This window comes from Trichophyton rubrum, assembly GCF_000151425.1.
Source record: "Trichophyton rubrum CBS 118892 genomic scaffold supercont2.15, whole genome shotgun sequence".
Classification (NCBI taxonomy): Eukaryota; Fungi; Ascomycota; class Eurotiomycetes; order Onygenales; family Arthrodermataceae; genus Trichophyton; species Trichophyton rubrum.
Window position 1 is genome coordinate 114,057 of NW_003456414.1, and position 14,600 is coordinate 128,656.

General features: G+C 48.7%; 8 protein-coding genes across 11 annotated transcripts in view; 5 read left to right on the top strand and 3 right to left on the bottom strand.

Moving 5' to 3' along the window:
- TERG_08489 (vacuolar protein 8) overlaps positions 1–311 on the top strand; it is a gene marked incomplete at both ends in the record, with an annotated part of 2,240 nt that extends 1,929 nt beyond the window's left edge. For both annotated transcript variants that reach the window (XM_047748961.1, XM_047750586.1), the window contains one exon: positions 64–311. In XM_047748961.1, the coding sequence (XP_047604954.1) occupies positions 64–311 (248 nt within the window). The remainder of the gene's footprint in view (positions 1–63) is intronic.
- Positions 134–5,441, bottom strand: TERG_08491 (uncharacterized protein). Of its 2 annotated transcripts, none has more exons than XM_047748962.1 (2): positions 3,072–5,441; positions 134–3,016 (listed from the first exon to the last, which is right to left on the bottom strand). In XM_047748962.1, exons 1-2 carry the CDS (start codon positions 4,676–4,678, stop codon positions 2,719–2,721), a joined length of 1,905 nt encoding a protein of 634 aa, XP_047604955.1. In that variant the 5' UTR covers positions 4,679–5,441; the 3' UTR covers positions 134–2,718. The 2 variants fall into 2 exon arrangements, with proteins under 2 accessions (XP_047604955.1, XP_047607558.1); XM_047750587.1 differs by having other exon boundaries at positions 2,209–2,664; positions 2,727–5,441.
- TERG_08490 (uncharacterized protein) lies at positions 1,145–1,888 on the top strand (the record flags this gene model as incomplete). Its single annotated transcript, XM_003230966.1, has 1 exon — positions 1,145–1,888. One exon carries the CDS (start codon positions 1,145–1,147, stop codon positions 1,886–1,888), a length of 744 nt encoding a protein of 247 aa, XP_003231014.1.
- A 781-nt stretch (positions 5,442–6,222) lies between the features above and the next one.
- TERG_08492 (uncharacterized protein) lies at positions 6,223–7,106 on the bottom strand. Its single transcript, XM_003230968.2, has 2 exons — positions 6,906–7,106; positions 6,223–6,831 (listed from the first exon to the last, which is right to left on the bottom strand). Exons 1-2 carry the CDS (start codon positions 6,934–6,936, stop codon positions 6,386–6,388), a joined length of 477 nt encoding a protein of 158 aa, XP_003231016.1. The 5' UTR covers positions 6,937–7,106; the 3' UTR covers positions 6,223–6,385.
- A 48-nt stretch (positions 7,107–7,154) lies between these two features.
- TERG_08493 (uncharacterized protein) lies at positions 7,155–9,558 on the top strand (the record flags this gene model as incomplete). 2 transcript variants are annotated; one of them, XM_003230969.2, is made up of 5 exons in its annotated part: positions 7,155–7,296; positions 7,362–7,406; positions 7,471–7,912; positions 7,970–8,436; positions 8,502–9,558. In XM_003230969.2, 5 exons carry the CDS (start codon positions 7,155–7,157, stop codon positions 8,963–8,965), a joined length of 1,560 nt encoding a protein of 519 aa, XP_003231017.1. In that variant the 3' UTR covers positions 8,966–9,558. The 2 variants fall into 2 exon arrangements, with proteins under 2 accessions (XP_003231017.1, XP_047607559.1); XM_047750588.1 differs by having other exon boundaries at positions 7,970–9,558.
- A 374-nt stretch (positions 9,559–9,932) lies between these two features.
- On the top strand, positions 9,933–11,416 carry TERG_08494 (uncharacterized protein; the record flags this gene model as incomplete). The annotated part of the gene is made up of 3 exons (XM_003230970.1): positions 9,933–9,983; positions 10,172–11,188; positions 11,255–11,416. 3 exons carry the CDS (start codon positions 9,933–9,935, stop codon positions 11,414–11,416), a joined length of 1,230 nt encoding a protein of 409 aa, XP_003231018.1.
- Positions 11,417–11,909: 493 nt separating this feature from the next.
- On the bottom strand, positions 11,910–12,450 carry TERG_08495 (mitochondrial 54S ribosomal protein MRPL51; the record flags this gene model as incomplete). Its single annotated transcript, XM_003230971.1, has 3 exons — positions 11,910–12,201; positions 12,270–12,352; positions 12,412–12,450. The coding sequence occupies 3 exons, from the start codon at positions 12,448–12,450 to the stop codon at positions 11,910–11,912; spliced, it is 414 nt and encodes a 137-aa protein (XP_003231019.1).
- TERG_08496 (uncharacterized protein) lies at positions 12,429–14,247 on the top strand (the record flags this gene model as incomplete). The annotated part of the gene is made up of 4 exons (XM_003230972.2): positions 12,429–13,038; positions 13,103–13,230; positions 13,296–13,389; positions 13,514–14,247. The coding sequence occupies exons 1-4, from the start codon at positions 12,777–12,779 to the stop codon at positions 14,245–14,247; spliced, it is 1,218 nt and encodes a 405-aa protein (XP_003231020.1). The 5' UTR covers positions 12,429–12,776.
- Between the last annotated feature and the right edge of the window lie 353 nt (positions 14,248–14,600).

Below are 14,600 nucleotides of genomic sequence, written 5' to 3' on the forward strand. Positions count from 1 at the left end.
TCTTCGTTCGAGATTGGACCGAACCAAACGGCGGACTTCACGGCTATCTAAACAGATTCCTAGCCAGTGGAGATCCCACCTTCCAACATATCGCAATTTGGACGCTTTTGCAACTAATAGAGTCGGAAGACAAACGACTTCTCGGCTTTATCACTCGTTCCGAGGATATAATACAACTAGTACGCGCGATTGCAAACAAGAATCTCGAGTCTGACGACGAAGGTGAAGATGGCGAAGAAGGCACTGCCGAAGTCATCGCCCTCGCACAGAGATCTCTCGAACTTCTCGGCTTCGACTCCAAGCACAGCTAACATGCTTACCCGATACATATCAAACGTACTAATGCCCACTGCTAACGACCCTATTTCTGATGCCCACGGCAGCTTCCTCTCTATATCATCCTCCTTATCCTCTCACCCTTGATCGGGCACCCTTATACCTACTTGCTCATTTACATCGCTCTCCAAACTATATTACAGCTTTATCGTTTGCCCCTTATTCCCTATTGTTTCAGTCCATTTTCTTTTATTTTCTTTTTTCTTTTGTTACTTTTTCTCCTTTGTGGATACTCATTTAATCGTGGCAAGGAGTCCAGGCGTTTCGGGGTCGGCTCTTCAGAAAACAACCTATTTCTCTCGTTCTTTTTCCTTTTTCTTTTCACTGTCTCTTCTATTGATATTGCTCTGCATTGTCTTCGTTCTGCCCCTTTTGTCTCCATTATATAAGACTGTTTCCAATATACTTCCTAACACCCTCTCTCTTCCTCTCACCGCGAGCCTCCCATATATACACTCTCTCGATTGTTACTATAGCATTCCTTGTGTGTATTATTTGGCGGCACTTCTTCAACTTGCTGGTTTGATTCAAGTGTTGCATCCAAATACATAAAGTAATGTATTTCCCTACTCGGTGTTATAATTAAAGGACTTGACTTGGTGTTTTGTCGTTGTTTACATCATGACGTCATGCCGCTCTGCTGAGTAAGCCGTAACTTAAACAAGCTTTAGGTTTTCGGGTAAAACTTCTTTTTTTGCCTTTTGATATCTCGATCTTTGGATTGACAGCTTCGTTGCGATCACTTTCGCTTGTTGCTCTCCTTCTATTTGCAAGGTTAATACCATCAAATAATTTAATTCCGCTAGATATGGCGACAAGAATCCCTTCCATCGCCGTGCCTGGGCTACGTCTCGGCGATAGCTCAACATTCAGCTCCGGCCCAGGAACATACGTCCGCGACTCCTCTATCTGCGCCTCCATACCCGGCCCAGTAATCCTCAAAACCGACGATAAGGGAACAGATCCAAAGCGCAAGCCCCGCAAGATCCTCACAGTATCCCGCTCTCCGCAAACAGATACCCCCAACTCCACACAAAACCAACAGCAAACCAAGTCCCCTCTAAAATTCAACACTCTACCAGCCGTCGACTCCATTGTCCTCGCCCGCGTAACTCGCGTCCAGAAGCGCCAGGCAACAGTCTCAATACTCATGGTCGTAGATGACCAAAACAACGACCTCATCGACACCAACATGCGCACAATCCTCTCTTCGGCTCCCATCATCACCACCGCAGGCACAGATAGTACGAGCACAAGCAACACTGCAGACGATCTCCGGTTCCAAGCAATTATCCGCAAAGAAGATGTTCGTGCGGTCGAAAAGGACCGCGTTGTAATGGAGGATATGTTTAGGGTGGGAGATATTGTGCGCGCATACGTGATTTCAGTGGGTGATCAGAGCTCATATTATTGTTCGACTGCACGGAATGAGCTTGGAGTCGTTATGGCGAGGAGCGAGGGAGGTAATATGATGTTCCCCGTTAGTTGGAAGGAGATGAGAGATCCTATTACGGGGATCGGTGAGGCGAGGAAGGTTGCGAAACCGTTTTGAGCAGGCAATGGAAGTTATTGATAAGATGGTTTAATGACTGATAGGGATGAGCCAGGTAGGCATTTGATATGAACCAGTCGATAAAATGTATATGATGCCCGGGATGTGGAGCGGTAGCCTACTACATTACCTGAAATGACAGGTTGAAGATACCCACTATTCCCGCAAGCTCCTGTGAAGGAGATCGAGAGGGCAAGCCAAGGCCATGCTGGGCTACGGTAATAACCTTAGCACTTCGTGGAGGTACCCATTAACCAAACGGGAGCAAACTACGGGCCTAATCAAATATTTACGATAACAAGTGGCTCAGGACCAATGATATAATCATCGTGGATCTATTCAACGCTTACTTTTAATGCTCGTGTACATGCAATATCCTTTTTCCTCTTCCCCCTATCTTTTCAACGTCTTCTGCTTCTCAGCATCTTTAACCAACTTCTTCCCAGCCACTACCAATCCCTTTCTACTCCTAACACTATCCATATACCTCTTGGCCACATTCTCCTTATCCGCCAACTCACCTAAATCTTCAAGCTCCTCTTCCGTAGCAGGAACCCAGAACGGATCCTGGTCAAGCATTTCAAATCCAGTAAATATCAGCTGTGGAGACGCAGCGCCAGACGTCCGCTTTCGGATCTCATCTGAGAATCCAAAGGATTCAGCTACTGGTAGAAGGGATAAAATTGTGAAGAAGGACGTTCCTTCTTTCATGGTTTCTGATAGGATTCGTCCACGTCTTCTGGTCACCACGGCGTATACGCGGCCCAACACCTCAGCTAAGAGAAAGTTAGTTAACCTGTTGCCACCACTTACGAAGTTTTGGGCAGAAATCACTTACTCGTAGCTTGGATCTCGCAGCTGTACATTGCGAGCATAATTCGAGGGCTCCAATCAAGGAAGCCCTGCCATACGGCGTCTCGTACTAGCCTTATCACTTCTCCTGTCAAGCGAGTGTGTTCTTCATCTCCAATCTCCTCGAGTGTAACATCTTCGATAAACACTGCCACACCCTGCACAGGTTCTCGACAGAGTGGGCCTTGAGATGTAGCGAGTTGAAACGCATATGATATCTTATCCGAGAACAATGCAGAATCTCGAACCGACTTGTTATTTGAACCGTCTGAAAACCTGGATCATGTTAGTCCAATTGCAGTAATATTGAGGGTGAAGGGGGTTCACATACAATCTTTCGTAGCGTCCAGTAGGGGTAGTATCAAAAAGAATGTTAGCCCCTATTTTCTTAGGGCCAAATTCCAGTATCTTTGCCAGTGCATTTCCCCAAACCTCTTTATCTTCCTTTACTGCGCTGAAGCAAGTTTCTAATTCTTTCTTGAAGTCTTCAGCAGAGAGTGTGGTGCGACTAGAAGTGGCTCCCTCCTCTCTGTCTTCATGTGGACTATCTGTCTCAGGGGTATCATCATCCGATTCCTTCGTAGCGTCCGTTGATAAGTGTCTTCGACGTCCATATATCCGTTTAATAGTCTCTGCTTGTTTGAGAAGAAACTCTGAGATAGATCTAGGAAGTGGCCGTACTCGAATTTGGAATTTGAGTTGCTTAGATCCGGATGTAGCAATAACTGTTCCTCGCGGTAGGTCTGGGTTCTTAGGAGGGTTCATTTCAGCAGCGCTGATAATGGTTTCCCGGTACGGCACTATGGATTCTCCAGCTTGTATTTCGCATTTGGCGAATCTCTCACGAAGGTCCTTTAAACACCGTTCGAGATGTAATTCTCCTGCAGTGAGAATAACGTGCTCTCCACTGGGTAGAACCTCATACTGTGCACATGGGTCACTCCGTTCAAGCATCTTTAGTCCATTAATCATCTTATTCAAATCTGCGGGGTTCACAGGCTCCAAAGCAACTCGGACAATAGGCGGATGGCTTAAAGATACTCCAGCAAGATTCACCGCTCCATCTATTTGGCTGCAAAGGGTGCCAGTTTTCATAATGTGTCCTTCAAGTCCAGCAATCCCAAAGACCACTCCTGCACTGACACTTTCCAAGTTCTCTAGAGCTCGTCCCATGAGTAGGTAAAGTCCCTTGACTGTAACTTTGGTCGGTTCTGGGCTAGCCCGTGGATTCATAGGTGAGAATTTCGGTGGTAGTACATATATTGAATCTCCCACTGAGAGAGTACCAGAATATAGTCGTGCAAAGCCAATAAGATGCTCCGGATCCACCTTCTCTTCTACTTTGGCCTCGTCTAGGTGTGAGCCTGCCAAAGCATTTGTGAGACCAGACACATCTCCATCATTCGCCTCACTCCGAAGTTTGGCAAATTCTTCTCTCTTTCGTCGAGCAATTTCCCTAGCTTCATCTGCAGACATGGTCCCGCCAGGTGTTCTGCGTGTTTTTGAAGGTAGCTCACTCTCGGGAATGGATACCATCTTGCTGACATATCCAAGGATTGGGTCTTCTTTTCCTGCCTTGGAATTCAACACGGCATCACGGACCTTGGGATCAACATAGCTAGCGTCCGGGGAATCATCAATCATATCAGGTAGTCTAAGCGCTTGGGCATCTATAGGGCTGGGTAGGTACTCAATCACAGAGACGAGCACAGCGGTAGAAAGTGGCAGCCATGAAGAAAACACAGCAGAGAGAATGTTCCTGGAATCCCGGGACCGAAGTATATGTACGGGTATCTTTATTGAAAGTGACTTTGTTATCTTTTCTAATAGTGCAGGGTCACTAGAAAGGCAGTTAGAGTGATAGAATAGACACGTTATTGTGATGTAGTTGAAGATGTAACACATACCCCGTAGAGTTGGCGCCGCCTGTAGTTGCATTGTAGACTGCCCAGACTGTCTCCAGTACAAGTTGAACAAACATTGGGCTTAACCTTCTGCCCTTTAAATGTTTCGATCCTAGGACTCTCTTAGTTTTGGGGTCTAGGTAATAGTCACCCCAGAGCACTTTTTCCAGGGTAGCTCGTTTGATCCCAAGTTTCTTTTCATAGAGGCCGGCAAATTGTCGGACGGTAAACGCCCAGCCATCGGTAGCACTGCAAAATATAACATTATTCTTCTCAGGAGCAAAGTATAAATCTTCATCATCACGCTCTTCAAACTCCGCAGTCTCAGCGTCGACTTGAGAGCCAGCTTCGGCACTAGCTTTTGACCGATCCTTCTCCTTTATTGCTGCAGCTTTAACTCGTTCTTCAACTTTTTCTCTCCACTGAAGATCTTCTTCCATGCGCTCTCCCTGGTAGAAGCTCCCTATCACAGCATTCACCTGTTCGAGGATCTTGCTAAGATGGGAATACGCCTCGAGGGGTGTCAATTTCAGTTCGGTCACTAGACGATCTATTTTGTTAATAACGAGAATGGGCTTTAGCCGTTCCACCCATGTATGCCGTAGGACAGTAACTGTTTGACTGCACACGCCCTCTACCGCATCAACCAGAACCAGAGCGCCATCACAGAGCCGTGAGGCAGTGGATACCTCACTGCTAAAGTCAATGTGACCGGGAGAATCGATCAGGTTGATTAGGTATTCCCGCTTGTCAGGGGTGCCTTCGGGAGCAGATCTCCGTAGCATCGAGAAATACAGGGAGATTGCCGAAGACTCCATCGTGATTCCTCGTAGTTGTTCATCTGGCCGGGAATCCAGGTAGCGGATTTTGCCCGCCAGTTTTGGTGATATAATGCCATTTGTGGCAATCAAGCTGTCCGTTAAAGACGTCTTTCCGTGATCCTGTAGCAAGCCTGTATCAATATGGGGAGTTTAGGGTATATGGTAAATTGAATCAGCCCAAGGAGCATAATGGGGCACATACAACATGCGCGAGGATACAAATCTACCATGTTGATTAGTATCATATTTTTCTCCAGCATAGCGGGGGAGGGGCAGTTCGGTATACATTTCTGATATCTTCAGCCTTTTGCTGGAGGCGAACGAGATCTTCCAAGTTAACGACAGGCATCTTGGTATATGGCACGAAATTTTCTACCTGTTGCGTCCGCGTAGAAGGAAAGGTACGAGTCGCTGTCTTCTTGCGGGCCTGGTCAATCCCGCGTGCGGATTTTGCGGCTCACCGGATGACGTAAATTAAATATTTAATATCGAAGACTGAAGGGATAGGCGCAGCGGGATATTTCTATAGATACAGATGAAAGCAGTTGAAATATTAGGAGTTCGGTTATATAATGAACTATTCCTTGGTTTGAAATAAGTATTTTCAATATTTGGTTGCGAGTCAAAAAAGGTTGCGGTTTTATGACTGTTTATGAGAAATAACCACAAATTCTATGACAAAGTTTCATAGTTACAGAGCAACGACGTTATTTTTTTTTTTTTTTTTTTTTTTGGGTTGGCCAGTTGGCGCTCGAAAGCTAAGATAATAGATATTATTCATGATTACGACCGTAGATTGTTCTTGTGTAATATATCCTTGTAGTGGCGGTGGTAAAGTATCCGCAGACTTTTGTTACCATGTCCAGGGACACCCCAGACGGCATGAGTCGAGAATAGGTACCCTCAAAGGCGTCAACATTTCATTCCTCGTCATCGAACGAGAGCTTGATCTTCTTCTTTGTATTCTTCTTCCGCTTCGGCGCTTCGGACTGAGCTTGAGATGTCTCTTGATCTTCAGGAACATCGCCACCTCCTATGACTTTGCCTTGCTTCCTCTTCTTCGAGGCACCTATCTCCGCCATATTCTGCTTTGATTTGGAAGTTCGTCTTTCTGTCTCGGCTCCTTCATCTGCGGGAGGCTTCGTGGCTTCGTTTTCTTCAGTGTCACCCTTTGGCCCGGCTACCATCTCTAGATACTTCTCCTTGGAGATGACTTCGTTATCTTCGTCCACGTAGGTAGGTCCGTCATCTTCGTCTTCAGCATATTTAGATTTGGCAGGCCGTGGATTTGGGCGGCTCCGGTGGTGGTCGCTGCCATCTCCGAACTCATTCCTCAATTTACGGAGGAACGACGGCTCCGGCTTCTCTACAACGTAAAACAACGTTAACTAACTGAGGTCTCATTCAATAAATCCAAAAAGGTAAAGGCAATGTATCTACCATAAGAGAGATTGTTAGCCCTACGGCTCATAATGGCTTGGACTCGCGTATGTGAACTTTTAGCTGCGCGCAATCGATCGCAAGCATTGCGCTACACGATCACCGGCCCATAGCGAGTAAAACAAGTCCCCAGAACTGTAGACTCTTCCGAACAGATTTATCGGCCCCCTAGCAGACTGGGGTTCTTCGTAGACGACGCCTAAAGAGTTCCAAGTTGACCATCAGCACAGGTGAACTTGGAGTTGCCCGATGCCGGACGCGGAAATACAAAAGCGCCGAGCTTCCCAGCACTGGAAGACCTCAAGATCGGAATTTCGTATCAAAGTTGAAAACGAATTCGAGAAGCTCGAAAGGCGGTCCAAAGCAACCTCATCAGCCATGTTGTGCGCAAGTAAGCTACCCTGCGTTCGACATGCTCATTTTATGGGAGCAATTAGCTGACTTTTGGCGAAATAGTTTCTGGCGAGGCTCCCCAGGTGCCGGTGGTGTCGCGCAAGAGTGGTAAGCAGCCGCCTGCTTCGCGAACTGATCTATCTGAGGATGTACACTCATACGGTCTGAGTAGGGAACGTCTTCGAGAAGCGTCTGGTGGAGGAGTACATTTCCGAGCATGGAAAGGAACCCATCACAGGCGAGGAGCATACCGTGGAGGACCTTGTCGAATTGAAGTCAGCTCGCATTGCCAGACCTCGACCGCCAACTCTTACCTCGATCCCCTCGTTACTCGGAGTTTTCCAGGAAGAATGGGACGCCCTGGCCCTTGAAACATTTACTCTTCGGCAGACACTTGCGCAGACGCGACAGGAACTTAGTACGGCGTTGTACCAGCATGATGCTGCTGTTCGTGTGATTGCTAGACTGCGAAAGGAGCGAGACGAAGCCAGAGATGCACTTTCAAAAATATCAGTTGGAGCTAGCCGTGCTCCTGCAGCTGGAGATGCGATGCAGGTGGATAGCACAGGTCTTCCAGAAGGCGTCATCTCAAGGATTGAAGAAACCCAAGAGAAGTATGGTTTGCCCAAAAATCCCATGCTGTAACCGTATCTAACAGGCTTTCTCTGCAGGCTTTCAAAGACCCGACGCAAACGACCTATCCCAGAAGACTGGGCTACCGGTGAAGCTATTCAGGAGTTTAAGCCTTCTAGCCCGTCCGAGCCCCTTTATCCTGGTGGACACTCTATATCACTGAACCCCTCTGGCGAACTAGCCCTCGTAGGAGGCACTGACGGTGTTGCCGGCATATATTCCCTTCCCGAGAAACGAGTTGTGGCCTCTCTAAAGGGTGGCAGTGGTTCCATAACAGACTCCGCTTGGGTCGGAGACAAGGCTGTCATTGCAACTTCCACTGGTGCTGTGAAGGTCTTTGAAAATGAATCAGAGGCTGCCAGCTTCAATGTCCATGCCGGTACAGCTGCAGCTCTCGCCGTGCATCCAACCGGTGATATTGTTGCCTCCGTTGGCATTGACAAGAGCTACACCCTCTATGATATCTCGAGCTCTTCCGTCATTACTCAGATATTCACCGACGCCGGTATGTATACATTCTTCATCCATATTTTCCCCAGCAAAATGTTTCATAACTAACTGGTGAAATAGCTCTGTCGTGCGTCAAATTCCATCCTGATGGTCACCTTCTAGCTGCCGGCGGCGCTGACGGCCAAATCAAAATATTCGATGTCAAGAACGGCACCAGCGCAGCTACCTTCGACATGTCCGGTCCCATCAAAGCGCTGTACTTCTCTGAGAACGGCACCTGGCTTGCTGCAGTGACGAAGGACTCCTCCGACATATCAGTCTGGGACCTCCGTAAATCGACAGTCGTGAAGGTGCTGGAAACCGGTAGCCGGGTCGACTCCATCAGCTGGGACTACACGGGACAGTTCCTCCTTACCGGTGGACCAAACGGAATTACAGTGCAGCAGTATTCCAAGACCTCGAAGTCCTGGACAGAGCCGTTGCGAAGTGCGGTGCCTTCCACTGCAGTTGCCTGGGGTCCCTCTGCCCAGAGCATCTTGTCACTTAATGGAGACGGCGTTATTGTGTCAGTTAGTGCTCAGTGATTTTATACTAATGTGATGGGGAGTTTCTTGTTTCTCTTTCTTGTGTACTTATAGTGGATGGATGGCCGGTTCCTGCAGTTACCAACTTGCTCTGAGCACTACCCATATCCCTTAGTCCTTCCCCTTGGCTGCCTTCACACTGGCCATTATCCTCTCCCAGGCCTCTCTAGGAGCTCAAACTGGACATCTCTCTGGTCTATAGCTCTTCTATATTAAGATTATGTCATCGCCATAAATCCATGAGAATCCCCCCGACTCCCTTTTGTTGATGTTGATATTGATATTCATCCAAACTCCTATATAAACAAAATTCTTGCCAAAGGTCTTCTTGGGCTTCTCCCTCATCCTAGGGGCCATGGTCTAGCATCGCTGGCATATTCTAGGGGTCTCCTGGCTTCATACAGCATCTCGCCAGTCCCCATCCCCCCTTGCTCGAGTCCTGCAAGGAGTTGGACCATTCCCGCACACAGTGAATGAGAATGGTAGACGGCCGCTGCTAGGCTCTCGCTACTCTCGCTTGATGCCAGGCCGAATGGCAGATCTTCCCTCTCCTCTGCAGCCTGCCGTTCCCCTTTTGCTCCTTTGGCGGCCCTTGTTGCCGCTTGCCCTGTAACCTGCGCCTGGCCACCGCACGCAGTTTCATATAAAATCTTACACTGAGCCAGCGATGTGATTCCGCAACACAGCATTCGCCGCGCTGCCTCCCCCAACCCATCCTGGCCACGGAGGCGGAAATACTTAAGATAAATAAGCTATCCATAACGCTACCTAGGTACCGGGCTTCGCTTGGATCTGACAAAGCGCATGGGGGAGCCTTCTTTTTCGCCGTCACTCCCAGCGTCTCTCGCTCACTCCGCCGGAGTTTCCTGCTTCCCACCAACAACCAACTCTTTGCTAGTTACTTACTTGCCGTCGCCTTCACCAGCATCCAGCTCCCACCTGCGCTGCCGACGCCGACCTCCCTACCATGAACAGCGGCCCCAGCAGACAGACGATTAACGCCCGGCAGCCGAGGAAGGTCAGTTCTTGGTCCTTTGCTAGCGGGGTGCTCAAAAAAAAAAAAAAAAAAATATTAGTAGCAGTTATCCTGCTAGTCCAACCAACATCCGGTTGCTAAATATAACCCTCTGAAGCGAACACACCGGCAACAACCACGCTATACCTGAGAGTTGACAGCAGGCTGACGATATTTGATTCTTGTTCTAGCGCTACCACGAAGAGATTTCCGGGCCCCATTCTGATGGCGAAAGCCAGGCGCCCCGGAGTCGTCGCGGAGAGTCGTCAAGCTCTGTAGATACACCCGGTGCTCTCAGCACCAGCACCAGCACCAGCACCAGCAGCAACAACGGCGTTAACCGCTCCCGTCCCCGCCTGCCACCGCTTCCGCCGTTTCCTCGCGCAAGATATCCAGGCGACGGGTTTGATTTCCGCAGGCCCGTCATGTCGACCGGCGTGCCAACCCGATCACAGACGCTTCGGCCTTCCCTGCAAGAAGATGTTATCGATTTAACCCAGGACTCGGACACAATATTACAGCCTGCCCTAACGCCGGGGGCGCAAGAAGTAGAACCTGTGCTGAATAGAGCAACACGCGGTCCTCGGTTCGGACGAAATATCATGGTTGATGTAGTGGATTTGGAAGACGACAGTGCGTCTGAGCACCAGCCGCAAGAGCACCAGCAGCACCAGCGACATCGACAACGACACCAGCCACGGCAACCATCGAGCCCGGAGGTACAATTCCTTGGATCGTTAGTGAGGTCAGGCGCATCACAGACAACAGACCGGAGCGGTAGCAATACTCCGCAGTCGCTGTTTGCAAGACGCTCTAATATATCGACCATGTTCAGAGGGTTACAGCGGCCACCTCTAAACCGGGACGAAGCATTACGCCGTGAACTGTCCGTACGCACAAGAGGCATGTGGGCCGGTCGACCACCAAGCCCTGTATTTCCAGTTTTAGAATGGTTCTCTAACAGCATAGACCTGACTTCGGAACTCGATCCCTTTGCCATCCAGCTGGATTATAGCACAACGGGATTTGTTGGCGGCGGCAGTGCTCCTAGAACAGAACCTTCGTATGAGCCACCCCCGCCGCCTCCTGATGGATTCACAAGGACAGTCACAGAGGATAAGGAAGCTGTCTGTCCAAATTGTGAGCGTGAGCTCGGGACTGGGGATGAGCTCGGGAAACAGATATGGGTTTCCAGGGCCTGCGGACATGTGAGTGGCCTATGCTCTTATAGAGACCTCCTACTTACCAACATATACTAATATTATGTTTTACAGGTTTACTGTGGTACATGTGCCAAAAATAGAGCTGCCTCGTCTCGAGCAAAGAAGCCTGACCCACCCCCGGATACAAAAACCAAACCGTTTGCGAAATGCGTTGTCGCTGACTGCGGAAAATCCGTCAGCCAGCCCAAGGCAATGTTACAAATTTATCTTTAGTCACCTTCGGTCATTACGAGTCCCGACCATTTCTCTACTTTTTCCTCTTTGTTGATTCGCCTTTTTCGAGGTGACGGCGTTTAGTAGAATGTGCATAGGGGGGTACGGCCTTTTCATTTCAATACCCAACATCTCATGGTTCAGGTGCATTCATCTTCAGTCTTTTTTCTTAAGCGGTATATACATACATTTCTTTCGATATTTCCTCCTACGGGGATTTTCTTTAGTCTGCTACTGCTCTGATCGGCATGTAATTTTATTGCAATATTACCAGGAAAAAGTAACTGGTTGGGATGGAGGACCTGTATCTAAGAATATATCCCTAGTAATCATATACAACTCCCGAGTATGATGCAATATACCTCCAAATATCAAAAAAAAAAAAAAAAAAAGTCACTCGAGGAATGAAATCAAACCAGACACGCCATGCCGTAATAATAGTACATTCTCGTCAACCACGTGTAGTCCCAACATAGGAACCAGGTCGAAAATATTATATCTGCTTCATATCTCCATGGTATGGAGACCAGATGCCTCTGACACTCTCATTCGTGCTGAGAACAGGCTTATTCGTCCGTCGTAGCTTCTCTCCACTAGCTTCCTTCAACAAATTCGCTTTCTGAAGAACTTCATACACTTCGAGATTTCGCACGCAGATTGCTTTCTCGCGACCATTGATATAGTGTCCCTTAATGATGGGGTGTTTGTGAGGACGGGGAGAAATGCGGATTTCAATCTGAGGGTTTCGTTTGGCAAAATCGGGAAGCATTTCCTTGATGAAGGAGCTGATAGACATCAATTAGATCCAGCTCATACAAAACTGAAGAAGGGATATGGAGTAAAAAATACTCACTTCATGCCCTTGGAACTGCCTGCCCAGTCGCAGTAGTGAAAGTCGAGTCGCTTGCACTGCAAGATAAAAGCTCCTACACCATTCTGCAGCAGGTCACCAATTAGCAAAGAATCACGCAACCAGCAGGCGGACCGCTACCTACCCGGCCAGAAGCCAGCGAAACTATTCCTTTGACCGGCATATTTGCGACTTCCTCCCCGTATGTAATCCAGAAGTTGTCCCTGCTCTTCTTCGTCTTCTGCTTCCTTGTCGAACTTGCAAAAGTTCGAACTTTTTGATGCGCAGTGAGTTTATCTAATGTGATTGGTCAGTTTCTGATGACTAAGCTTCCCGCGACAAAGCCTGAGAAAAAGCCAAAAAAGGCGATGTCGAACAACAGGAAAATACAAACTGCGCGACAGCGAGGAAGGCCTGATCTCTGCCTGTCGCCCGCGAAGACCGTCTTTGATGCTTGAGTCTGGGTAGACCACTCTACATGCTGCTTGTTTGGTTCTGCTGCTTTCAGCCATGACGGATAAACTCCCTCCAAACCTCCTCGCGCTCTTTGCGCCGCGTCCTCCGCTCCGTTACCTTCAGCCCATCAGCAGAGCGCCCGACGATGTGAAGCCAAGTACAATATCTGGTGTTGCGGGTTATCTCGATGAGCTGAAGAAGTATGGAGAGGAGGTTCCTTATAATGCGACGGAGAGTTGGCTCCAGCGCAAGGATAGGCTGAAGATGGAGAAACGGGAGCAGACTACGAAACGCCTGGAGGAAGGTCTTGCAGCATGTGCGCATATACCCTACTAATACTGTTGCTGTTGTCCACAATCTTACTAACGTCTTGGTTATAGATAACCCTTCTGAAGATCCACAGATTCGTGGTGACCCGTTTAGAACGTTATTTGTCTCCAGACTGAGCTACGACGTCAAAGAAGCAGATCTAGAACGGGAGTTTGGCCGGTTCGGCCCTATAGAGAGGGTGTGTACTATAACAATCCACCTTTCTACTTTGTGTGCACTGGCTAATTTTTTCGTCTTTGTTAGATTCGAATCGTGAAAGACACGAAGAACCCCAACCCAAAGAAACCGCACCGAGGCTATGCTTTTATAGTATATGAACGTGAAAAAGATATGAAGGGTACTGAATCTTGAACCACCCCTCCACCCCCTTCCTATCCCCTACTCAATATATAAATACAGCTATGACAAGGTAATCAAATACATGACTAATGCAATTGATCGCTCTTGCGTCACAACTACAGCCGCCTACAAGGAAACAGATGGAATTCGCATCAAAGACCGACGAGCTCTTGTGGACGTCGAGCGTGGACGTACGGTCAAGGGATGGAAACCACGTCGATTCGGCGGTGGGCTAGGTGGCCGTGGATATACCAAAGCAATGCCCTCAAGACCAATGGGTCCTGGCGGGTATGGCCCCCCTTCTGGGCCTGGTGGCTTCCAAGGCGGCTTCCGAGGACCAAGGGGAGGCTTCCGAGGTGGATTTAGAGGAGGCGATAGGCCCTTTGGCGGCCGTGGAGGAGTTGGCTTCCAGGGCGGTCGTAGCGGATTTGGAGGTTCGGCCAACGGTGCATCGGGCCAGGCTCCTCCCAACGCTCCCTTGGGCCCTGGTGGAAGCCGGGGTGGTGGTGGGTATAGTCAGCAAAATGGTGATGGCTACGGAGACAGACGCTTTGACGATAGAAGCCGAGGTGGCTCCAGGTACGACAGATCGGGTGATCGTGGTGTAACTGGCAGCAACCGAGAACCCGTCAGGCCCAGAGGATACGGAGATCGTGACAGAGACAGGGATAGGGACAGAGATCGTGATCGTGATAGAGACCGAGACCGGGGTGGTCGAAGCGATCGTGACCGTGATAGGCCGCGGGACCGTGATCGTGACAGAGACAGATACAGTCGGCGTGATGATGACCCCCCGAGAAAGAGACACCATGAGGGGGACGCATACGATGATCCTAGGACGAAACGAAGATACTGAGTCCGACATATCCTAACAATTCAATACTGGTTTGTTGGTGGGTTGCAAATTCATTTTGTCTGCTCTTTTCATAGCCTCAAGGGTAAGATCATGGGTGCTTAGAAGAGAAACGCCCGCTACCTCACTTTTCCCTAAATGGACTCGACGATCCGCTCCCGATTTACAACACATGAGGTAACATATTTTCCGCCTTATAACGACCTATCCCAAGCTACAAGATGCCGGAATACGCCGTGGATACCCCCATCTGATCCCCTCCGGTTACCGTCTTGTACGGTCTTGCGTTACTAATTCTCGAAGTGATGTCTTACTACTATACCTTCTTAACTTTCGATCCTTTTGTCAACTTTGAA